This window comes from Aristolochia californica, unplaced genomic scaffold (assembly GCF_029961685.1).
Source record: "Aristolochia californica isolate CCGP_79_NKW_82.1479 unplaced genomic scaffold, dmAriCali1.0.hap1 SCAF_14, whole genome shotgun sequence".
Classification (NCBI taxonomy): Eukaryota; Viridiplantae; Streptophyta; class Magnoliopsida; order Piperales; family Aristolochiaceae; genus Aristolochia; species Aristolochia californica.
In genome coordinates this window covers 3,426,014-3,450,630 of record NW_027181815.1, presented here as the reverse complement: position 1 = coordinate 3,450,630, position 24,617 = coordinate 3,426,014, and the positions used below count along the sequence as shown (strand labels likewise).

Here is a 24,617-nt window from a genome sequence, read left to right as displayed (position 1 = left end):
CCAAATAGTTCTTAAATGAAGAAGCTTAAATTTCAGAGTTTCAGTAATGATGTTTCCTAAAAGTTCGCTCGGCTGAATTACCGAGTAGTAATGAGCGTTTACAGATACAGAATGAATTATGGGTTGGTGCCATCGGAAATGAAATCAAATGCTGTTTGACTCCATCCGCACTTCCCGAGACTTTAATGCAGACAAGGAGAAAACAGTAATAGAGAAGAAGGGTCAAGCTATCAGCTTGAACAAACCAGAAGTTTTCAACCGGAGGTACTAACCACACCCACCATAATTATTGTTATTGAATTTTGATATTAGTAAATATTTTTTCTTTGGACTGGGGAGGAATCTTTTTCTCACTGTATCACTTCTTCCCATCAACGTCTCTCCTCTCGTATGTTCTCTCTTGCTTCATTTCTCTTTTTAGAGAGCATTCTCTCTCTTCTTCAAAGCCTTCTGTGTTAATTCCCTTTATTCAGTCATGAGGGGAGAAACCGTCGCTTACATGGGAATCTCGAGCAATTGCTATTGCCCGTTCGCCGAAGAGAAATATAGTGTGCGCAAATCCCAATCTGGATTTCTTGTCCTATGATGCCATGTTCGTGCCTGAGAACGGGTTTTGCGTGGACTGCTTGTGGATACTTCCCGTCTTTAGTTCGGATGGATTACTATAGATTGCTCTTTTCCTGTTGGGCGGTTGGGATGAGAGGCTTGTGTTTTTCAAGATAGAAATTAAACAGAATGGGGCGACGAGCTTTCCTTTCGGTGTTCTTCTGGGCTTTCGTTACCTCTGTAGTCCATGGATCTCGAGGTAAAACAATGAGTTTAGTATCTATTGTATTGATTTGTTTTCTACCCGTCCCGTCTTTGCCTGTCTGAGATTGAGTTATTGACGGCTGTTCGAAATGATGGGATCATCTGTCTGAATCGATTTGTTTCTCTTTCGTCATGTAGTTGAATTTATACGACCTTTTCTGTTTTTCCTTGGTAAAAGAACAATATATACTGGATCCGAGCTCCTTTTTATATTTCTCATGTAATAGTGTCGCTCTGATCATTTGTTTAGCGACTAGTGTCCGAGCCCGAAATTTGCTACTCAGTTCTTTTAACTTTTGTTGTTCTCACACCAGTTCGTTCAGTAATCTTTGCAATGGAGCTGAATTGTTTATATATTTGACAGTGTCTGGTTGTAAATTCTCAAAATCTTGCAAGGACATATCTTCGTTCAAACTTTACGTGCAATATCTCATGTTGACCTATACAGCATGATCGAGTTTATCAGTAATGCTGTATGAACTCATGAACTCAAAAATTGCTCGAGTCTGTTTCTGATTAGCCTGTTCTATCCTCATCCATCCCCAATTTTACTCTCTTTTGAGAGATTTGCTCAATTGGCTGAGCCCTTTCATTCACTCATTAACATTAAACGGTTAACATCACCTAATTCCTTCTCTTTTTCAGATGTGGTGTCTAAACCTCCCAAGAATCTGTTTTCACTGGCTATTAATGAGTCTAAGTTAATTTGTTGTTCAAAAGAAAAAGTAGAAGTCAATTTGGTTGATAAGGATGAAAAACATTATCTTTTGTTATGTAAAAATGAGATACTAAAATAGTTTTAACACTATCTTTTTACATTGCAAGGAAGTTTGCTTCCAATCTGCCATACACGTTCCTGTTAACCTAATGAGTGATGAGCTTCATTGTATTCCAGTAACATGCCTGATGGAATTTCGGTTCCTTGCTTCATAGCTTCAAAATGCTGTGAATAGGAAAACCTTTTAAGCCATAAAAGGGTGATATTTAAAGAAGTTGGAGAATAGTAGTGTATTCCTTTTACTTTATTACCTATTTCTACATTTGTATGAAGCTTTCATTCGTGTAGCATTTTGTCAATAAGATTGACTTATTCTTAGAGGATATTCTCAGTATTCTCTTGTTATTTTTGTTTCGAGCGGTCTTGCAGGGTCTCCATCATCAAGTGGTCTTTTGATTCATTCAAGGGAAGTGGCACCTACATATCAGGCAAAGTCACCTATAGGCAATGCACCAATATCATTGCCTATACATAAAGGTAATAAGGATTGATCAATAGACTTTTTACTTGCTGCTAATGTGATTGCTTTTTTTTTTCCCCCACTTTTGTTACTTTTCACATCATCCAGAGGCAAATCTAGATGTAATGCAGTTTTATTTGCAATGCAGAATCAGTTTTACCTTCTCCTAGGGCATTGCCTCCAACTTTAGCAGCTGATCCTCCATTTGTCCAAGGGAAAAGAAAGCCCTTGCCAGAAAATGCTCAGTCCCCTCATTTAACAGGGCATAGACAATCAAGGGTGATGTCTCCTTCTTCAGGAAGTCAAGAATCTCATAGACATGTTGTGACAGGTATATTCCAATGATATGTCTAATAATTAAATCTGTTGAGCATACTATCTGTGTATTCTTTTTAATAATGGTTAAATTGCATCTTATAACCTACCTAATATAATAAACGGTGATAATTTTTAATTTGAAGTGACTTTAACACACTCTCTGTTCTTAAATTACAGCACCATATCCATCTCAGCCAAGAGTACTGCTACATACACCACCTATCAAACATCAAGGCCTGTACTTTATGTCTGCTTCTCTTATCATTTTTCAACTATTTTGTTTTTGGGATGTCAACATTATAAACTGGCATGCAAATAAAGCTTTAGATAAGTATTATATAGATCAGAACTTCTCTTTTACATCCTCATTGTATTGTGGGATGTTAATACTGTTTTAGACGTCTGCTTTTTCAATTGGTAGGTAATTGTTTAGGAAATAAATGCTGTTTGGTTAACTCTTGGGGCTTCTCTTTAATGATATGGCCAGTATGTGGAAATTGGAATTGGCCCATTGGTTTTCGTTTGTGTTGAATTTCTGGAAAAGAGAAAAACTTTACTAACTTGATATAATTTGAGTACAATGAACCTCTATTTATAATAGAGGGAACAAGTAGAATTTAATTACAATTAAACTACTCTTGTCCCAGTTACCCTCAGAATTAACACTAAAAGATAAGTCCTAGAACAATTGAACATAAATAGAAGACTAACATAACTAAAACACCTTTAACTTAGACTCTTCTATGAGACCTCCTCCTGTGTGAGACTCCTGTAAGACTCCACCATAATAATTTTGGCTTGGTGAGATTTCTTACTCGGAAAGTCATGTAAAACTCTTCCATATCTGCTCTTCAACACTCTCCCTCGAGATGGAGTTTATAACTTCCACTTACAATGAAAACAATTTTTGATCTTCAATCTTGGTCTTTAATCTTCATTGGCTAAATTTTTTTTCATAGATGTTAAATCTTCATCATTTGTTCTCCCCCTTTTTTGAATATTTTAGTCACATAAAATTACCACAACATGTAGAACAAAATACCTTTTTCTTGTACTTCTCTTTCTACTTCTCCCCCTCAAGCTGGGGATAAAAAGGACATAGAGACCCAACTTAGATAAAACACAATGTGGGAGATGAAAATCACTCCTAATTGTACGACAAAGCTCCATACACCAGTTAAAATGCTCATAGTCTGAAACACACTCCGCTCAATTTTAAAAGCGGAAAAACGACCCAACTTTAGGGAACAACAAAGAGACTACTCACTTTTATAAGGGTAACTAAAAAACAAATCATCTCTTGAATGAAGAATAAAAGACTTGACTTGAGTTGGATGTTGGGCACACTCTTATACTTTTTAGGTAGTGGGTCTAGGCATTAATATAAGAAGTGATAAAAACATAAGAAGATAAACTGAAGAAATACTAGAGGAACACAATTTTAACTGGAATGAGGCGACTATGCAACACTCATACTTCCAAATGAATCTAGAATATGATCTTTTTTTTTTTTTTTTTGAGAAACTAGGGGAGACTATAACGGTAGAACTTTTTGACTAAATATAACTTTTTGGAGGTGAGCATAGTTTTCGGAATTGATGATGCGTAAGATATACAACCAAGTAATAAAAACGCAAAACTTGAAAACAACATCAAAATAGAATTTTTTTGCATACCTTGAACAAGCACATCATGGAGTGATCAATTTTGACTAAAACTCTCTTAATAGAAGAGAAATTTGGCTAAAAAACTAGGATTCTAGGAGAAAAGGAAACTCAATTCACACCAATGCATGGAAAAATAATAAGAGAGAAAATAGGAAAAAGGAGAGATTTTTAAAAAAAACTGAGCTTTAGTACTTATGATATCAATATCTCCCACAATATAGATTAGAATTATAAACCGTTTGTTTTTAAGAAACTAGACTAAAAAGACTTTGAATTGATACCTAATTTGATATAAAAAACTTCGTTCTTGAATCTGTTATGACCTTTTTATTTTCTTCATTTTATAGCTTGACGGTTGCCGACTCCAATGCGAATATCTCCTTACATAGATCAAATTGACAAAAAATTTCTTCTTCTAAAACTAGACTTCTATATATTTCGTTCAAGTATAATATTTCTTCATAAAATATACTTATTTTGAGAGAAACAATCTGATAGATTTCAGACTCTATAATGTAGTTGAACTGAGTGCTCTCTCTTATTTGGCTAGCATGACCATTGACTCTTCCAATATTGATATCTCCCTCTTGAAAACTCAGATTGAGAATTGGTTTAATAGGTAAGAAAATATACTTACAAATCTATCTTTTGACATATAATTCTCCATATGAAGTCTTGTTCTTGATGGCATAAAACACTTTGAAAGTTGAAGTTTTTTGCTACTACTCGAACCTCTCTTGCAGTCCATCCTTTGCTGCTTCAAAAATCAATTTCTCTTTTTAGAAAACTCCGATTGCCAAAATTCTTTTTGCGTTGGAAAGTAGACTGGAAGTTCTTTCTGTCAATATATAATTTGCAATATGAAAAGTTCAGTATGGAAATACGAACGCCAAGAAAAGTACAGATATTGGGACAGGAAAGGAAGAAAAAGGATCACATTATCTTTGTGGATTGACCGAGTCAACTCACAGAACTCTAATGCCATGTTGAATTTTTGAAAAGACAAAATTTTACTAACTTGATATAATTCGAGTACTATGAGCCTCTATTTATAATAGATGAAACAAGTAAGATCTAATTATAATTAAACTACTTTTGTGCCAATTACACCTAAAATTAAATACTAAAAGATAAGTCCTAGAACAATTGAACATTAATAGAAGACTAACATAACTAAAACACCTTTAACTGAGACTCTTTTGTGAAACCTCCTTCTATGTGAGACTCCTGTAACACTCCTCCATATTAATTTTGGCTCTGTGAGGCTTCTTACTATGAGAATCATGTAAGACTCTTTCATATATATTCTTTAATAGTTTGGTTCTTTTTTACTCATAAAAGTTGATAGATACTTATTAGTAAAATTTAATTGAAATTTTAATGAAAATGTATTATAGAAAGAGAGAGGAGAAAGTGTTATAAAAGAAAAAGAGAATAATCTAACTATTGTGAATTGATGGGCAAACCTCCTTAAATAGACTACTGATTTGCAGAAATTTTAGTACAATAAGGAGCACTAAAACACAAAAGAAAAAATAAATAGGACTCATAAAGCTAATATTCTTTTTACTTTCTGAATATAGAAATTAAAACTATAAACTGACATAGAACTAAAACATACTGACATTCTGAAATCTGTCCAATGATAAACTGATTGCAAACAGCTTCTCTAAACAGACTAAAGTTTCTATTTGAGCTGTAGTTCCTGGATACTATAATTCTACTAAACCTAGCTAGATGTTTGACTTTCTGAAACTACCAAACCTAAAATGGCTTGAATTATAAGCATTTGGAAGTGGCTGTGCTGGTGTTGAAGTTCATCCTCCACAATTCTGACTATTCTCAACTCTTTTTTTTTACTATGGTGTATGTTTTGTTTCTGATTATATTTATCTTTACCTCTTAGTTGCAGACCCTTCTACTCCTCCAATGTCAGAATCCCACCCCTCTGATCACCATAGGCAACATAATGTACCAGTTGCTGTGCCTCCAAAACCAACATTCACCCACTTGTCACCTTCCAAACGATCCCCAACTAAAGGTACTCTCTCTCTCTCCCTCTCTCTCTCCTTCCCTTTGGTTGTTTTGATTTTTTTTGCCCGCAAAGGGTTTATTAAAACATTCTCCCATCTCTTGCAGGGTTATCACCCATAGTGACACCTACACCTGAAACTAGTACCAGTGAACCACATGTCCATTTGTCTGCACCTTCTAGTCAACTTCCTCATCTTCCACATAGGAAAGTGTCGCATCATCCTGCCTCAGCTCCTATGTCATCAGTGACTTTGCACAAGCATCATCCAAAGATGGGAGCCATGAGTCCTGTTCCTGCACGTGCGTACAATATTCCTCCATCTTCCCACAGCCATGGTTGGTTTCAGCTGAAATTACTGCTAATCAGATCGTCTTTGATAAGTCACACTAATTTGAATACGCAATAAATGAAAATCTTTCATGTTTGCCTTTTTTAATGTTTCAGAAAAAGCTCCAGTTCATTCACACCCTCGTATGATCTTACCTAAGAAGCATAGGCAAAGGCCCCAAGTTCCTCCACCGGCAAATGAAGGTGGTTTAAGACTCTGACAACCCAAAACTATATATCACTGATTTGAGTTCTGTACCATATTGAGTTAACCTTTGATTGAACTGCTGAATTTCAGGTCCCCTCTCACCCATGCGGTCTCCTCTTTCTCCACAGATTGCACCTTCACCTGCTCCATCCAGGCTAAGTATAGGAGACTTGGTTTTCTTTTTAAAAATCTTATTAGTGTTTTTGTCTTTTTGTTCTTGAAACTGAAGCTGTTTTACTGACATTTTTTATTTTATATAGGGCCCCTTTACTCTCGAACAATCTCTCCTCAAGGCTCTGACCTGAAGAAGCCAAAAATACCAATTGCACCACCTGTTCATATATTACCGCCCCCACCTCCTAATGAAGGTAGCCTAATATCTAGTTTGTGTTTATATTACTTGTCTAGTCACTGGTACTTAGGAATTTCAGAGTTTCTGTTTCTTTCTTTATTTTTAAAGATTTTTTCTTAACTTAGAAACTGTGGAAAGATGAACTGAAGAAAATTTTGGAACTCCAAGACAGGAATTAGGGAAACCTTGTATAATATGCTATTAAGTTGTCTTTAATGTCTACAAGCCTTTTTCATATTCATCTATCTCCACACCTCACCGAAGCTGAAAAGAAGAATTTACATCTATGAAGGCTATCAGACTTTATACTTTTCTGCTTCGTTTTTGCACTTTTAATCATAATCTTGCTCATGTATCTGGAGATTGCAAAATATTAAAAGCTTTGCAAGAATGATTTTAAGCAGACACCTTGAAGTCCTCTAGTATAGCTCCATGTAAGTGATAGTATCTGCAATTGGTGATTTAACAGCTTGATTCATTTGAATTGCAGACTGTGCAGCTTTGGCATGTTCTGAGCCTCTAACAAATACCCTCCCTGGGTCACCCTGTGGCTGTGTATGGCCCATGCAAGTTGGGTTCCACCTTAGTGTTCCACTCTATACGTTCTTTCCATTAGTTTCTGAACTTGCCCAGGAGATTGCAGCTGGCGCTTTCATGAAACAGAGTCAGGTTAGAATAATGGGAGCAAATGCTGCCAGCCAACAGCCAGATAAGACCATTGTTCTAATTGATCTGGTTCCTCTTGGACAAATGTTTGATAACACTACAGCAGTGTTGACCTATGAGAAATTCTGGCACAAGCAAGTTGCTATTAAAACCAATTTCTTTGGCAACTATGAAGTGTTATATGTTCGTTATCCAGGTTAGGTTCTGTGAATATGTTACACAAATACACACACCCAAAGATGCTGAATCCACTCATCTTGGTTCTTCTATCCTGTACAGGACTTCCTCCTTCTCCTCCTGTGCCACCTTCAAACATTAGTATTGATGACAGTCCATTCAGTGACAATGAAAATGGAAGGGCAATAAAGCCTCTAGGAGTTGATGTGAGAAAGCAAAAGAAAGGCAAACTTTCTGGTAGCCTAATTGCGATTATAGTTCTATCATCTGCTATTGTTTTTGTCTTATTCCTTGGGGTTGCTTGGCTTTTATTGTTAAAACATGGGCGCTTGAGCAGCCAGCCTTCACCCACTCCACGGAATTTAGTTGCTCCAGGAAAGGTACCAGGTAAGAATTATAGCAATATCTAGTAAAGCTTGTAATTGTGGGCTGAACCTGTGTCTCAGCTGCTGAGATCCCTTCAAACTATCCTCAAGGTCTCTGGTGCAAATTATGATATAACAAATGATTAAATTTTACCTTTAATAACAGTTAGTTCTGTTTTTGTGACAATAGGTGGGGGTGGATCTACAGTACTTTGTAGTGGACCTAGTTCTGCTTCTTTGTCTTTTAGCTCTAGTATTGCACCATATACAGGGTCAGCTAAAGCGTTTAGCCTGGTGGAGATTGAGAGGGCCACAGACAACTTCAATGACTCAAGAATACTTGGTGAAGGTGGTTTTGGTCTTGTTTACAGAGGAATTCTTGAAGATGGAATAAAGGTGGCTGTTAAGGTTCTCAAAAGAGATGATCAGCAGGGTAGCCGAGAGTTCTTGGCTGAGGTTGAGATGCTTAGCCGTTTGCATCATCGAAATTTGGTTAAGTTGATTGGTATTTGTACAGAAGAGCATAGCCGATGTCTGGTCTATGAGCTCATCCCAAATGGCAGTGTGGAATCACATTTGCATGGTAGTGTGCTTTTCTTCTGCTTATTTATTTATTTAGTTTTTTGGAGGAAGTTAGGCTCAACATAATTTTTGGTCAGATGTTGACAAGGAAATTGCACCACTGGATTGGACCGCTCGAATGAAGATTGCACTTGGATCAGCTCGCGGTCTGGCATACCTACACGAGGACTCAAGTCCACGAGTGATTCACAGGGATTTCAAGTCCAGTAATATTTTGTTAGAGTATGATTTTACTCCAAAAGTGTCTGACTTTGGATTGGCAAGAACAGCTCTGGATGAAGGACATGAGCACATATCCACTCGGGTTATGGGAACTTTTGGGTATGAAAAGTTACTGGCTTTTTTGTCCTTCTTTAGATCCTTTGGAAAGCCAATCGTTATCCTCTAACTTGGACCATCGTATTTTTCCAAAAGATAATCAAATTTCTAAACTTAGGGTCACATTCTTTGAACTAAATAATTCAGAACTTGCCACTATGAAAAAAGTAATGTTTTACATCCAAAGGATTTCATATTGAAAATAGAGTCAAAAGAAGGAAATGTACTGATCATATGTCTAGTGACAGGAAAAAAAAATGAATGAGCTAGATGCTCAACTGAGTTTTATCTTTTTTGAGCTGGCCACGTTGGAAAGCCTTTGTTGGTGGTGAAACCTTGTTAACTTTCAAACAAATCTAAATTTAATATGATCAGCCAATGGAGGAGGCCTTGAAGTGACCAGCTGAGTTTTGGGCTTCTATTTTTGTTTCCATGTTTTCTAGTCATTTTGATTATAGGCATAAAATTCTGTTGTTTCTAGATTTTTCCTTCTAGTCTAGTCATGTTGGTGAATGGGCATAATGTCATATTGATTTCTTGTTTTCCAGCTATGTGGCTCCGGAGTATGCAATGACAGGCCATCTTCTAGTGAAGAGTGATGTTTACAGTTATGGTGTTGTCCTTCTTGAACTCCTGTCAGGAAGAAAACCAGTGGACATGTCACAACCTCCAGGTCAAGAGAATCTAGTAACATGGGCCCGCCCTCTTCTCACAAGCAAGGAAGGCTTGGAGACAATTATAGATCCAGCTCTTGGGACTGATCTGCCATTTGATAGTGTGGCTAAAGTGGCTGCAATTGCTTCCATGTGTGTGCAACCCGAGGTTTCTCATCGTCCATTCATGGGGGAGGTTGTTCAGGCCTTAAAGCTCGTGTGCAATGAGAATGAAGAGAAGAAAGAAGGATTTGGCCTTAGTAGCCAAGCAAATTTGTCTGGTCAAAATGCAGAGGCTATAATTAGTAGTGGTTCAGGTCAGATTCCAGAGACTCGATCATTTATATCTGCAGATTATGAATCAGGGCCCGAGGCCGAGAGGGCATTATCAGCATCGGACATATTCAGCACCTCAACAAGGTTAGTGAGGCATTCTACATCAGAGTCATTTAGGAGGCATTCTAGCTCAGGTCCATTGAGAACAGAGAGAAGCAGGCCTTGGTGGAGAAGCTTTCCAAGTGGGAGTGTGAGTGAGCATGGGCTTGCACTCAAGTTTTGGAGGAGAGGATCAGATGGAGGGCAAAGGTGGCCATTATGAGTCTTCTCTTCTGAATCATGAGTTCAAGATCTCAACTATACCTGCTTATGGGCATGCAAGATGGGAAGCTTGTGATGGATAAACACGCATTGTCTGTGAATAAGGGCAAAATTTCTGTTTCACAAGAGAGCTAATAAAAGACCACTCATAATACCCAGCATGTTTGAGAGACATTTAAACTGTCGTGTGCATAGTAGCTGGAATAAAAACAGGAGCTGTTGGATCCTCGCAAGGCCTCATCCATAATATTGAGAGACATTTGCTGGGCGAGTAATCTGTCTTCCTTGCTTTGTGACGGAGGATTTTGTGGCAATTAAGTTCCAAGTACAGTCCTTTGTTTTTTTTTTTTTTTCCATCTCTTTCAAGGCATTACTAAGTTCAAGAACATTTGAACTTACTATCCAGAAATGTGCCACAGTTGTATTTGAAAGTGGTTCTTTGTGTTGTAGCCCCATTGGATCATTTGTGGAATATAGAGCTTTTTGATGGAATATCTGATCACTTCTAGACATACTTAGAAAAGGGTAAGGAGACTAGACTCAAACACAACTCTACTTTTTAAAAATATATATTATTTTTATAAGAATGTCACTTATTTTATTATATTTTAAAAATATCATTATTTTTTATTATTAAAAAATAAAAATAAAATCTGAGTTACCATAAATATAAATATCTAATTTTCTTCTTCTTTATAAACTATTGCCCTTCCTTCACACAAAATTTACACCTATTTCCCTCTTTTGGCCTTCTCATAATATAATGTACTCCTTTTAAATAAATTTTTATTTTTAGCACCACTGCTTATGGACTTAAACATATTTTTGTGGATAGATATACATCCAAATCGTAGTAAAATAGAGAGTCGATATGTCCGAGTGGTTAAGGAGACAGACTCGAAATCTGTTGGGCTATGCCTGCGCAGGTTCGAATCCTGCTGTCGACGTTTTAATGTTTTTCAGCAGGTGAGGACGATTCTGAGATGATGGCACCGTTGGCTCCATTTGGGTGCATCCCGCATTCAATGGGGATGGTCATTTGCAGCATATTGTATAAACGTGGCTGGACATATTCGATGGGGATGGTCATTCCCAGCATATTGGATAAACGTGGCTGGACATATTCAATGGGGTTGGTCATTTGCACCGTTTGAAGCAATTTTTCCTACTCCTTTTGCTTTGTGCTTCGCCTAACAGCTCCTTAAATGCCAATCTGCAGGAGGAGAGCAGCAAAGAGTTGATTCAGTTGAGCCTGTGGAGAATGTCTGTTTTCCAAGCATTGAAGATGGCAAACTTCTTTATTGGCCTCTTTCTCTGTCTTACCTTAGCGAGAGGTTTTTCTTCATCTTCTCTTTCTATTCATCTCTTCTCAACAACTGCATCTCTAAGTTGAGTCTTGTTCATACACTGGAATCCTTTCATGATCTTCTTAACACAACAATAATCTGTTCAGGTAAAGCTCTTAATTACCCATTTCTGGGGAAGGCGAGCTCATTCGCTACTGACACAAGGTCTTATGACTATATTATTGTGGGAGGAGGCACAGCTGGGTGTCCACTGGCTGCAACACTCTCCCAAAACTTCAGCGTGCTAGTGCTGGAGAGAGGTAGATCCCCATACGGAAACCAAAACATCTCTTACATGCAGAACTTCCACATCTCATTGGCCAACGTCGCTCCAGGCTCGCCTGTGCAAGCCTTTGTCTCCACTGACGGGGTCATCAATGCCCGAGCTCGAGTCTTGGGCGGTGGGACTTGCATTAATGGTGACTTCTACACAAGAGCCAGCCCAAGGTACAACGGAGAAATGAGAGTTGAATTTCATGATCGACTTCAAAAACTTTTTATTTTTATTTTATTTTATGATAATCCAGGTTCGTGAGGAACGCAGGCTGGGATGCGGAGTTGATGAAGGAGTCTTATCCTTGGATTGAGAAGCAAATAGTTAACTGGCCAGAGCTTGCGCCATGGCAAGAGGCCTTCAAAGATGGACTTCTACAAGCAGGTATCTTGCCCTTCAATGGCTATACCTACGATCACTTGTATGGGACCAAGGTGGGCGGTACCATCTTCCATAAGAAAGGGTTTCGGAACACAGCTGCCGATCTCCTCTCCCCTGGCAATCCTGCAAACCTCCGCGCGTTGATTCATGCTTCAGTGCAGAGGATTCTGTTTGATACAACAGGTACATGTATTCCATGGAATTTCTGGCTTGTGAATTATCAACCTCAAGCTTTTATGCAAAGAGTAACTGAGTTAGGATGGATGTGACTGTAGGGAGGAAGCCGATGGCCATTGGAGTTGTTTTCAAGGACGAAAATGGGAATGATAACAAAGTTGTCTTATCAAATCGAATTAACGGTGACGTGTTACTGTCGTCAGGTGCAATTGGAACCCCGTAGCTGCTGATGCTGAGTGGGATTGGGACGTTGTCAGAACTTAGGAAGATGAAGATCCTACTGACTCTCCGGAACGATTTCGTTGGGAAGGGAATGTCAGATAATCCCACGAACACCATCTTCATCCAGGTCGTCGGAATCACAAAGCTAGGGTCCTACATCGAAACCTACAGCGGATTCTGCCAATCTTCCGGCAGCATTCAACGCAACCATGGAATCTTGTCAGCTGAGGTAAAATGCCCACTGAATTTTATATGATGAAAATTCTGTGGCAGATTCGTCAGCTGTCCTCCATCCCTCCCAAGCAGAGGACTCCAGAAGCTATCAGAGCCTACATGGAACCCAAGCAGAACCTACCGTATGAGTTGTTCAGAGGAGGTTTCATCCCGTCTCGCTGCTCCCTCTCAACAGGCAACCTCAGACTCAACTCCACCGACGTGGATGACAACCCATTAGTTACCTTCAACTACTTCAGCCACCCAGAGGACCTGAAGAGCGCTGTGTCGATGGGGTCAGGATAATGGAGAGGATCGCGAGGAGCAGGCACTTCACAGAGCTCACGGAAGACGACGAGTACACCATGACCATGCTACTGAACATGACCGTGCAGGCTAACGTGAACTTGATTCCGAAGCACTCCAACAATACTGAATCCCTGGAGCAGTTTTGCAAGGATACTGTAATAACTATATGGCATTATCACGGGGGCTGCCATGTGGGTAAGGTTGTGGATTCGAATTACAGGGTCCTTGGAGTCGACAGCCTCCGAGTCGTTGATGGGTCGGTGTTCAATGAGTCACCGGGAACAAATCCTCAAGCGACTGTTATGATGCTTGGCAGGTAAGGCGGAAAGCATTTACTGGTAGTCTTATTCTTTTCATTTGACACATTACAGTGACCTCCACTTCGTCTTCCTTTTTCTTTCTGCAACTGTTCTATTTCTCATTGTCGTGTGGATTACATGGGAGTGAAATTGTTGAGGGAAGTACTTGGATCTGCTGCTGGAGTGTGACTTGTGAACGCAGGAAACAGCTTGAGTTCTTGTGTTGCGAGATGAACAAGACTCGCATAGTTTGATTTTAGTGTATGTTCAAAGACTACGAATAAATCAAGAACTCTCTGAGATCCTCAACTCAGTTATGATGCCTAACCCAGAAATGGAATCTAATTAAACAGAATTTGAGCCGTCACTAAAAACCAGTCATGGACTAATCCAGTAGAAGAGCTTTACATCAGAAGGGTCTTATTCACAAGATCAATCAATGGGTTTAAGCGGTACATGGTGAAATACTGTGTTTAAATAACTTTGATTGCCCTCTATTACTTTAAGGCATTCTGGTCAAGTAATTCAATTAAAATGGTAAAACACTCTTAACCAGACATTAACTAGGATGAGGGTCAACTGCCGGCGAAGAAGAATAGGTTGCAAAAGAGAGAAACTGGATGAATATCAATGCGAGCATCGGTCCCCATTTATTTGGTTCGTCAGAATTTATTCCTCGTGGCCAAGCGAAGGTCAAAACCTCAAAAATTCCCAACAGTGGAGGCCAAAGGCAAATTCCAACCTCTCTTGCCTCTATAAATAGAGCTCATTCTGTTCCAAGTTTCCCATAGCAGTAACAGAAACAGCTGATGAGGAGAAGAGCGGTCTTACGTGAAGAAGAGAGCCTTCTTTGGTAGCCAAGAATGACTTGCCTATTCCCTCCGCATGGGCTTGTTTTACCTATGCCCTTTGTTTATGTCCAAACTAGTCCTGCCTGTGGTTGATAGCAAGTCTCCTTGGCTAATCTAACAGGCTCTTTTCTTTCATGTAAGATCTTCTTTTTTTTTTCTTTTTTTTTTGACATGTTTTGCTGTCTATCTTGATTCTAGTTATTTGAGGCGCATGTTTCAAATCGAATGTTGAGCTATAAATGATCAATAACATGTAAACTTCTCACTTGCTTATAAATTGTTGGAATTATGGTTTCAAATATATTATTTATAAAATAAAATTATCATGATTTTAATGGCATGGAACCCACTTCTAGATGTTTAGTTATTGGATGTTCAGTACGGGGGATAATGGCCAGCACATCCCCCTGTAGAGGTAGATTCATTGGGTGTATTGACTGGATACATCCCTTGGGCATAAGGAGATGTATCTCTCTTAAGGGGATGTATTTTTCTAAATAGTCATTAGTGTTACACCCTTTGGAAATTTATAAATTCATTTATAGTCTTACAAGTGAGGTAAAGGCTAATTGCACACCCAGTCTGGCTGAACGGGAGCAAGCTTATCACTTGTAAACGAATTATCAAAGGTTATCTTGTGTATTTCTAAGTTCTATTTATATTCTTCAATATGAAAGGTATGTTCTCTTTATTCTTATTATATTCAATTATATGATATATATATGACTCTCATAATAAGAAAAATTATGAAGGATTTAATATCTATTTTTATGATATTTATTTTATTATTATTAGACATCAACATTCATTGAAGTTGTACTTGGAAGCTCTTCTTATGTGCCTCATATTAATATAGCATGTGGGCTTGAAGCTTTGAACATACTCCACTATGTACAGTACCTAAATAGGTCCAGATCCGAGCCCATTCCGCTTACCTTTTATCTGCACTGGCTGTGGTCCGGTATCCAACGTTCAGGGTGGCAAAATACGGACGGCTGAGATGAGTTAAAGGAAATCGCCATGTGGGTTCCTGTATCTCAACGGAGTCGATCGCGACAATAGACGTGGCGTGTCTCTCAGCGTTTACTCATCTCTGCTGGTCAGTGTTCGCCTCTTCCCATTTAAAACCCTACTTTCGTTCCCTCTTCCTTCTCCAGATCGGAGAAATCCAGATTCGAGTTTTTGAAGATCTACCATGGCGACTTTGAAAACGGAGGTCATTCTTTGCCTTTTCGTTTTTGCCCTCTTTGCTTCCGCTGCCTTTGCGAGCGGCGATGCCCCGTTCATAGTCGCGAGCAAGAAAATCAGTCTCACCAGGCTCAAATATGGAGCTGAAAAGGTCGAAGTCTCGATCGACATCTACAACAAAGGATTGGAGTGAGTCCTCTTAAGCCTTCATTTTGTCTTAATTCAATCTTGGTGATAGTGCTCTGATCCTCTTATATTGGTGGGCCCCTTATTCTGCATTCAATTTTGGTTTTTGCTATCATTTTGTATATTTTCGCCATAAATTTGTTATTTTATACTCTTGGCGTTCTGTTTGCGGCCGATAATCTATGTTTTGAATTGTGATGAAGTTGTCTAGTTGGTTGCATTTTATTGCACTCTTTCATGCTAGTTTTGGTTCAATTATTCGCTATGCTTTCAGTGAATAATTAACTCAGTTCACTCTAATTAACTGCCAGACCCAATTCCGATATAAGAGGATTATGTCATATTAAAGACCATATGTGTTTTTTTTTTCTAAACTTAACACATGAATCAGCATCAGATCTTAGGTCAGTATGCTAACACTCATCCCTTTTAAGAAGTGAACCCTGGCAGAAAGCTGTTGAAAAATAATCACTCACATAATTATAAGTAACACAAATAAACCCAATATTATAAAGACAACTGCTTCACCAATCACACAAAAATAAATAATTCAATATTACCTACAGTAGGTTCGAGGCGTTTATTCACTCTCTTTGAAAGAGATTCGTCTCCTATATTGCATCATGGAGACGTGCACAATACTAAGAAAGACCCATGAACTCAACAAAATTTTTTTGATTGCTCGAACCGGATCAAACGAAAGTCTTATTCTCCTTTTCTATCAAGAACCAAGGAACACCCTTAAGAACCCTTAAGAATACTTAAGAACACTCAAGAACATTGGGACACGAAAAGATTTTTCTTCTTGAGCACACAATGATGTTTCTTCTATGTCTCTCTTGTTTTGTAGTTCTATTTATAGTGCTCTCTAGCAACTTTAGTAAAAGATCCCCTTGATCTATAGAATGATTTGACTTTCCAGATTTGTAACTGCACGATCTGACAGTCTAGATAAGTAATTGCCCATCTGAATTTCAGATTTGTAATTGCATGATCCGACGGTTTAAATCAATAACTGCCTAATTTAACCATTCAGATTTTTAATTGCATGATTCGATGGTTCAGATTAATAACTGCCTATTCTGATCATTCAGTTTTGCAACCACACATCGAACAATTTAGATTTATAACTGTTTTCATCCAATGACTATCATCCACGTCCATCCCAATGGTCGGATCGTTTTGATTGTTTTGTAAAAAATTGCACTTGCTTGCCCAGACACTTGCATGTGTGAATGCACATATGTGTGTGGTAAACAAAGAAACATACGAGACTACACGCACGTGTGAGCATGGGCACTTCACATGCATGTGCGCATGTGTCTCACACACGATAACTCAAGTGAGAATAAAGATTGAAGTATTTAAACCTTTTGTTTCCCATTGCTTTTAGCAATGTGGAACTAAAGGCTAAACAAGTCCGCATGCATGCCCGAGGATCTCTCGTACGTGCGTGTTTTTTTCAAATTAAAAAAAAATCTTAAATAACAGATTTGTACTCATGCATATGTTATTTACTAAATTGTATCAGATCAAACATTTCTTATGTGATAGGGAAGATTGAATAGGTACACAAATAATGCTGATAAAAGTCATTGGGATGCTATTGAAAAACTTTTAAAATATTTTAAAGGTACCATTAACTATAGTATACAATATTCTAGATTTCCTACTGTATTAGAAGGGTCTAGTGATGTATACTGGACTTCTATTTCTAATGAGACAAAGGCGGTTTTGAATTTACACTAAATGAACTTGAAATGAAGAGGAGAGGGGGGGGGGGGGGGGGGGGGGGGTGTTAGTCCACAATGAACTTCATTTAGACTTCAATTCATCTTAAATGAATTGATTCAACTCATCCTTGGGTGTTAGTGTAGACGAGTTCAAGTGCACTGGAAAACTGATTCCAATATTAGTGCCCCAAAATGAAAAATATGATATAAACAAGAGCATGGTACCTAAACAGATAATTAACCAAAATAAACATGGTTACTACCCTTATTAGTGAGATAATTAATTAGAAAAATGGAATAATTAAACCAAAATAATTGATCAAATATTTTCTTTAACAATATTTTAATTACTAGTCTTACATTTCTAATGGCCGGAAAATAGGTTTTATTAAACCAAAAATAAAAATGAGACAATTAAACCAAAATAATTGATTTAATAATATTTTAATTACCACTATTAAATCACTAATATAATACAGTAATTAATAAAATAAATATAATGAATAAATAACGCTGGTTTAATTTTTCCTAACTTAGGAAAAAATAAATCACAACGTCGTCTTCCTCACGACGCCGATAATGGCAAGGGCTAGCCAGCAGGCAACAACGATGGAGGCGGCACTCCAACTGCTGCCACTCTGACTGGATGCTCTGCGATAGAGCGGCCAAGAGGGAGAAGAGAGGGAGGCGGCACTCCAATTGCCGCCACTTTGACTGTATACTCTTGGAAATGTCACCGATATGAGTGTGACTGTGAGGTTGTAGTCTAACAGAGAATTAGGGTTTGTTATCTAAGAGGTACTTACAAGTGAAGATACGTATGCATGGCCATTACGCACTACTCCAATGAAATTCACATACAGAACTAACACTTAGTTGTTTGACAATCTTAAACCTATACATAAATCCAAGTTCAAGATTCGTTACTTAGGATTGGTATGGGTAGCAAAATACCAATTAGATGAAGGTTCAAGTCTGAAAGACACTTGTCATTGAAAGCTATAGTGTATTGATTGCTCGTACTTTGAATCTTAAATATTTTTGCCTTTTAAATCATTTGTCAATTTTTAAATTTTAAAAATGGTGGGGAATATTAAGAGTTATTTTTTTTTAATTTGAGCACACGTGCACGAGAGAGATTTGGATTCACGAGCAAGACTTATCTAGCCTTTAATCCCGTATTGTTAAAAGCAATAGGGTGCAAAAGGCTTTAATACTTCAATGCTTTATTTTCTCTTGAGTCATCATATGTGTGAGACACACTTGCATGTGCATGCGAGGTGCCCATACCCGCACGTGCACGTGGTCTCGCATGCTTCTTTGTTTACCACACATGTACATGCATACACATGCCTGTGTTTGAGCATTACTTGTAACACGTTTGACATATGGGGCCAAACAAGTGCAATCTTTTACAAAATGATCAGAAGGATCCTAGCGTTAAGATGGATGTGGATTATAACTGTTGGATAAAAACGGTTATAGATTTGAACTATTGGTGTGCGGTTACATATCTAAATGGTTAGATCAGGCAGTCACTGGTCTGGACTGTTGGATCAAGTGATTACAGTCTGAACAATCAGATCAAGTAGTTATTGATGTGAACCGTCCAGGCATGCGGTTACAGTTTCAATGGTCAAATCAAGCAGTTATAGTCTAAACGGTCAGATCAGATAGTTACTTATTTGAACTATTGGATCATGTGGTTACAAATATGAACGGTCATATCAGGCAATTACTGATTTGAAACATCGGATCATGCTATTACAGATCTAAACAGTCAGACCAGTCAATTACTGATCTAAGTTATTGGATCATGGGATACATATCTGAACTGTGAAATGAGATAGTTATTGATTTGGACCGTTAGATCAGACAGCTACTGATATGGACTGTCAGATCGTGTGATTACAGATTTGGACAGTAAGATCATTCTGTAGAGAACTCTACAAGGGGGAGGTTTTATTGCACTAGCTAGAGAGCTCTATAAATAGAGCTACATAACAAGAGAGAGAGAGAGAGAGAGAGAGAGAGAGAGAGAAAGAGAGAGAAGAAAAATCAATGTGTGCTCTAGAAAGAAAATCCTCTATGTCCTGGTGTTCATGACTGCTCTTGAGGATGTTTTTCAGTCCTCGAGACACAGAAGATAAATCCTTTGTGTCCTGGTGCTCCCGACTGTTCTTGAGTGTTTTTGGGGTGTTTTTCTGTCCTTGATAGAAAATGAGAATGAGACATTTGTTTGAACTGGTTTGAGTAATTAGAATAATTCTTTGGAGTTTATGTTGGTGTTTTTATTTTGAAAATGATGAATGCACGTCTTGAGCAAAGAGGTATTGTTTCATTATTCATTTTTGTGTGATTGGTGAAGTGGTTCGGCCAAGAGGTATGTTTCGGCACCGGCTTTATAATATTGGAGTTTATTTGTGTTACTTATAGTTCTTTGAGTGATTATTTTCCAACAAAAGCAAGTGATAGAGCTGAATAGAAGAGGACTGATATAGCTGAACTCGACATTGTGGGGATAAGAGCCTGATAATAGTGATGAATCATCTAGTTTGGTTGTGCTGAAGGCACTTGGATACATGATGTGGACTTGAATTTTTTCAATAAAGGTTACTGGCACACGTGATGCCCCAGCCTCTTGTTATTCTTGGACCCCAGGACCTCAATAAGAAACCTCATACATGTGACCTCTGAGCCAAAGGCCAATATTCTCTTTGATCTTCATGGATCTGAAGCTGTTTTCCCTATCATTTTATTATCATGATGTTGTTTTAAGCTTCTTGTTTCCCAAGCATTTGAAGTTTTGTCTGTGGTTGTTTGAACATTTATTGATCTTTTAGCATTTTTCAGTTTTGTTCTTGTAGTTATGCTCACCAATTGACATTGATGTGAGTTCAAAACAGTTGGATATCTTGTAGGAACTGCATAGTTGTTTTAACAGCTTAGCAGGACTTTGTAAGAACATATTTGCGGTGGGGCAAGAATGTTTAGCACTTGGTTTGTTTTATGAGTCTTACATATTCCAACGTGTAGCCCAATGATTGACAATTTAAAGATGAATAGTTCAGAACACAGGAAAACACCTATATCACCCTTAGCCCTGACAGCTGTTTTTCAATAACTTGCGTTATTGGGACTGCTGACGGAAGTTGATATCTGACCATCAAGCTTACATGCATGAAAAAGAAAGCCACACTCTTCTAAGAGTAATCTGTTTCTTTTTTCTTCTGCATTTCTTCTTAGGATAGTCAAGGTCCTAAGTGGAATTCTGAAAGTTATTTCCTATCTCTGTCTTTTGAGCTGTTAATATCAAGATCGGTTACTTCAGCCCTGGTGGATTTTTTTGGTAATGGTAGTAAAATGTTATCCATGATATTTCCAAAAAATATAATAAAATGCTATCCATGTGATTTTATCCCATGTGAGCAGGAAGGATAAGGATAGGATTTTGCTAAGACCATTGTTGCCTTCACTTGTAAGGACAGCAGCAATGTCAGAGAACCCTTGTACGCACTTTTTGGTGGCACTTCCTTATTGTCCTGCTGGACTGCAACTTGGGTTGTTGAACACCTGGATGCTTTTCGGATATCTTTCTATGATGACTTGGGCTGAGATAGCTTACCTCTCTAATGGAAAATCTGTCAAATGTTGAAAGATGAAACTAATCTTTGGCTAGAAGGGTTAACGGGTCAGCTATACCAGCGTCAGTGACTTTCCACTATCTTGCTATTGGGATGTTGGAAGTGACAGTATTATAATAGTTACTGCTGTTCTATTCTTTTTGTCATTGCTATTAAGTTATGTGTGGTCATATCATTGTATTGTTTTTCCAGGACTGCATACGATGTAAGCCTCAGTGATGATAGTTGGGCTCCAGATGTATTTGATGTTGTCAGTGGCAATACTTCTAAATCATGGGAAAGGCTTGATGTGTAAGTTTATCACTACATTTTTTCTTTAATTTTCCAAAAGAAAATGATGTAGATCTTTGACATTATTATGGTCTTCAGGGAATCCAAGGTTTCTCATTCATTCATTCTGGAGTCAAAAGTGAAAGGCCTGTTCTACGGTGCACCTGCTGTTATCAAGTACCGGGTCCCTTCAAAGGCAGCACTCCAGGTCTCAATCAGCGACCCTACTGAAATTCTTCTTTCAAATGTTTTCTTCTTTTTCAGACTCTGGTTAAGTTGATTAAATTAGCATGGTTTTCATGTTTTAGGAGGCTTATTCAACACCCATACTACCATTAGATATCCTGGCAGAGAGACCTCCAGAAAAGAAGTTTGAAATAGTAAGTTTTTCTTCTTTTTTTTTTTGTGGGAAATCCTGGTTCTCTTTCTTGTTTTGTGAAAAATTGGTTAGTGCTCTTCCTGTTAGGAATTTGTCTCCATGATCTGTTTTAAATAATATCTGACTTCAAACTATTTTTTGTTTCGTGGAATCACAATCTATTACCCCACCGAACATCTCTAGGTCAAGGTAAGCATTGCATAAACAATATTTTCCTCAGTAAATCTTTTCTCTCTTAAGCCTTTATTATTTCCTTGAAAAATTCTCATATATAACACATCTTTTCTTGCAGAGGCTGCTTGCAAAATACGGATCACTTGTCTCTGTGCTCTCAATCGTAACCTTGTTCATTTTCATGATCACGAGGCCACCAAGATCTGGTGCAGCCAAAGGCAGCAAAAAGAGGCGTTAATTTTTTTTAGTTGCGCAGATAATTTTATACTGTCTAAGAGGCAAGCATCACACATTGACTTGCAGAACACAGGCAAACTGTTTTTTAAGTTTAGGGTAGATTTTTACTTTGTAGTTACTAGGCTCAACAAGATGCTGAGGTAAGGCTCTGTCGTGTCCGCCCTGCCAATGTGTCCCGTAGACTGACTCATGGGTGTTTTATGGATTGGAAGCGGAATTTAACAACCAGTGACTCATTTGCAAGTGAAGGTGGCCCAAAAGGAATCTTGAGGCTATTCAGAGATTATTCTCCCGTTGAGCTAGTGGACATATGTACGTGTTTTTCCCAGCTTTAACGTTTCTGTTTTTTCTTCTGAATGACATATAATTGTTAACTTCATAGTTGGGGTGGGTCTCCATTGTTTTCTCTACTTTGACCACTTCATGGCTTTCAGACGAAGAAGGTTCCCATTGCAGCATCAAATCGCCATGCCTGTTTTGAGTAATTAAATTTGCTCAATTTGCATTTTAATTCATGAAGAATGATTGTGACTCGATGCAAATTACAAATAATCGAGAGATATTTTTAAAAAAAAAAAAAAAAAAAAATTGCCCATGTTCTGTTTCCTTCCTATGCTGGATCTTGTTGTTGATGTGGCCTGAAAACATAAGAATCGACTAGAAGTGGCGTTACTTGCATGTATCAAATTATGACGACAATTTCAGATTTTGAATATGGAGAGGCTTTATCAGAATGATATATGACATATTTGAGATTACAGAAATTATAATCCCTTATTACGAATATTTGACTTGTTGCGTCATGGGCACTCCAATAAAATATGCTTGTCAAGCTCAACAGAACGTCAATCAGAATTGATAACCGGTGAGTCTTCAATGTAAGTCTCTGCCCATGCATCCGAAACCATTCCAATTTCCGGCTTCTGTCAAACCTCTTGTATTTCTGCACGTATATTGTCTCTCTGACTCTTGAGTTTCATGAGAGTCTCTTAGTACGTGTGGTATTTGATCCAAGCCGTCCAGATTCCGGATAGTTGGGTCCGAGGGAATAGCGGCCAGGTCGGGAAGAAAACCACGTGTACGGCTAGGAAGTGAGTGCCAGACTGGCAGGTTAAAATGTGAAAAATATTAAAAAAAAAAAAAAAAAGATCATAGAAAGGAGATATAAAGGGAATGTTTTGGACACCGGGAAAAAGCTGGCAAGCAGCAGATTCCTGAGCCTGAGCGCCCCAACTCTGGAGTCAGGAGAGTCAGGACTCGGGAGTGGAAGGAGCCGAGCCGTATGCGCCGTGGCAGCTCTCATCAGAGAAACGAATATCTTCCTTCCTCTTTTCCCCAAACATCTCGTGACCATTCCCCACATTCCTCGCGTTTCGCCCGTTACCTCCGACTTGTTCCAGAATCCTGCCCCGCCGTTGCCTTTCAAAACCGTACGCAACCCCGAACCCGAGTCTGTGCACACGGATAACTCGTCCTCACCCAACTCACTTCTTACTTGCCACGGGTTCAGGTTGACTCAAACTAAACATATATATTGATGTCACATCGAGTGTGATACGGTCTCCACTTTACAGACCCATTTTCTTTTTAAAATTACAAGTCTGGTCCGGTCTGGTCCGGCTAGCTCTCTAGTGCTGGTACTGTAGCAATCACAAAAGCAAAATGCGTTGTGGGTCCCGCAACAAAAAAAAAATAATCGGAAAAGAAGCTCTCTTCACTTCCTTATGGAATGTGACGAAGGTGTCGGAATGTTCCCTTAGTGGCCGAACCACTTTCTTTTGCAGCCCCTCTCATACGTTTCCACGTTTAAGGTTATATTAGTCATTTCATTCCTTTTTGACCCCCATCGCCCTCTGTATTTATCCAATAGGTTCGCACGTACCGCGGACGTTTTATTTCAAAATCCGTATGGCCGGCGCACGTGTTGCATTATTGAACTTAAAATTTTAAAATTACCAATGATTATGTAATAAAACGTGTTTAAATGTATTTGTTAAAGTCAACGGGCGTATGATCTGGTTGACTTTTTAATAATAAACCAAAGTGGTAGTTGACTTTTCAAGGTGGAGACTTAAGAGAAGGTTCTTTGAAAGAAAACATGATGAACAAAAATTAGAGACTTAAACACAACAAAGTTGGGGAAGATACTCAAGTATCAAATTATTGGTGCTAGTGAATAAATACTATCTAGGGTTAAATTTGTCATTTTTGTTTATTTCCACTATATTTTCAGTTGGTTTTCAAATTTAACTTTTCGATTCAAATGTGCATTTAAAACTATTCGACATTAGAAAAGAATCTAAAACTCGCATTAGGTGTAAACGCGCTTGAAAAGCGAGTTTTTTTTGAGTTTGAATTTGAAATGAAAGGACAGCGAATTCTTAGTGTCAAGAAAATCGGTGATGCTTTACCTACAAAAAT

General features: G+C 38.2%; 2 protein-coding genes, 1 non-coding gene and 1 pseudogene across 3 annotated transcripts; all 4 read left to right on the top strand.

Moving 5' to 3' along the window:
* Positions 1–375: 375 nt before the first annotated feature.
* LOC137949542 (receptor-like serine/threonine-protein kinase ALE2) lies at positions 376–10,805 on the top strand. The gene is made up of 14 exons (XM_068795607.1): positions 376–805; positions 1,958–2,065; positions 2,197–2,379; positions 2,544–2,602; positions 5,948–6,074; positions 6,173–6,403; positions 6,513–6,599; positions 6,694–6,762; positions 6,864–6,971; positions 7,446–7,817; positions 7,901–8,185; positions 8,354–8,746; positions 8,823–9,066; positions 9,612–10,805. Exons 1-14 carry the CDS (start codon positions 736–738, stop codon positions 10,312–10,314), a joined length of 3,039 nt encoding a protein of 1,012 aa, XP_068651708.1. The 5' UTR covers positions 376–735; the 3' UTR covers positions 10,315–10,805.
* A 373-nt stretch (positions 10,806–11,178) lies between these two features.
* TRNAS-CGA (transfer RNA serine (anticodon CGA)) lies at positions 11,179–11,260 on the top strand. Its single transcript has one exon. It is a non-coding gene; the product is annotated as a tRNA-Ser (tRNA).
* LOC137950233 (protein HOTHEAD-like) lies at positions 11,185–13,723 on the top strand (annotated as a pseudogene).
* Positions 13,724–15,461: 1,738 nt separating this feature from the next.
* LOC137949970 (uncharacterized) lies at positions 15,462–22,615 on the top strand. Its single transcript, XM_068796262.1, has 6 exons — positions 15,462–15,762; positions 21,329–21,427; positions 21,506–21,614; positions 21,715–21,786; positions 21,969–21,974; positions 22,078–22,615. The coding sequence occupies exons 1-6, from the start codon at positions 15,581–15,583 to the stop codon at positions 22,195–22,197; spliced, it is 588 nt and encodes a 195-aa protein (XP_068652363.1). The 5' UTR covers positions 15,462–15,580; the 3' UTR covers positions 22,198–22,615.
* Positions 22,616–24,617: the final 2,002 nt, after the last annotated feature.

Bases quoted from the DNA above. Each gene is read 5' to 3' on its own strand.
- LOC137949542 (XM_068795607.1), top strand. From the start codon at position 736: ATGGGGCGACGAGCTTTCCTTTCGGTGTTCTTCTGGGCTTTCGTTACC. The intron at 806-1,957 runs GTAAAACAATGA...GCGGTCTTGCAG, and splicing joins TGTAGTCCATGGATCTCGAG to GGTCTCCATCATCAAGTGGT. The intron at 2,603-5,947 runs CTGTACTTTATG...TTAGTTGCAGAC, and splicing joins CACCTATCAAACATCAAGGC to CCTTCTACTCCTCCAATGTC.
- LOC137949970 (XM_068796262.1), top strand. From the start codon at position 15,581: ATGGCGACTTTGAAAACGGAGGTCATTCTTTGCCTTTTCGTTTTTGCC. The intron at 21,428-21,505 runs GTAAGTTTATCA...TATGGTCTTCAG, and splicing joins TCATGGGAAAGGCTTGATGT to GGAATCCAAGGTTTCTCATT. The intron at 21,615-21,714 runs GTCTCAATCAGC...TTCATGTTTTAG, and splicing joins CTTCAAAGGCAGCACTCCAG to GAGGCTTATTCAACACCCAT.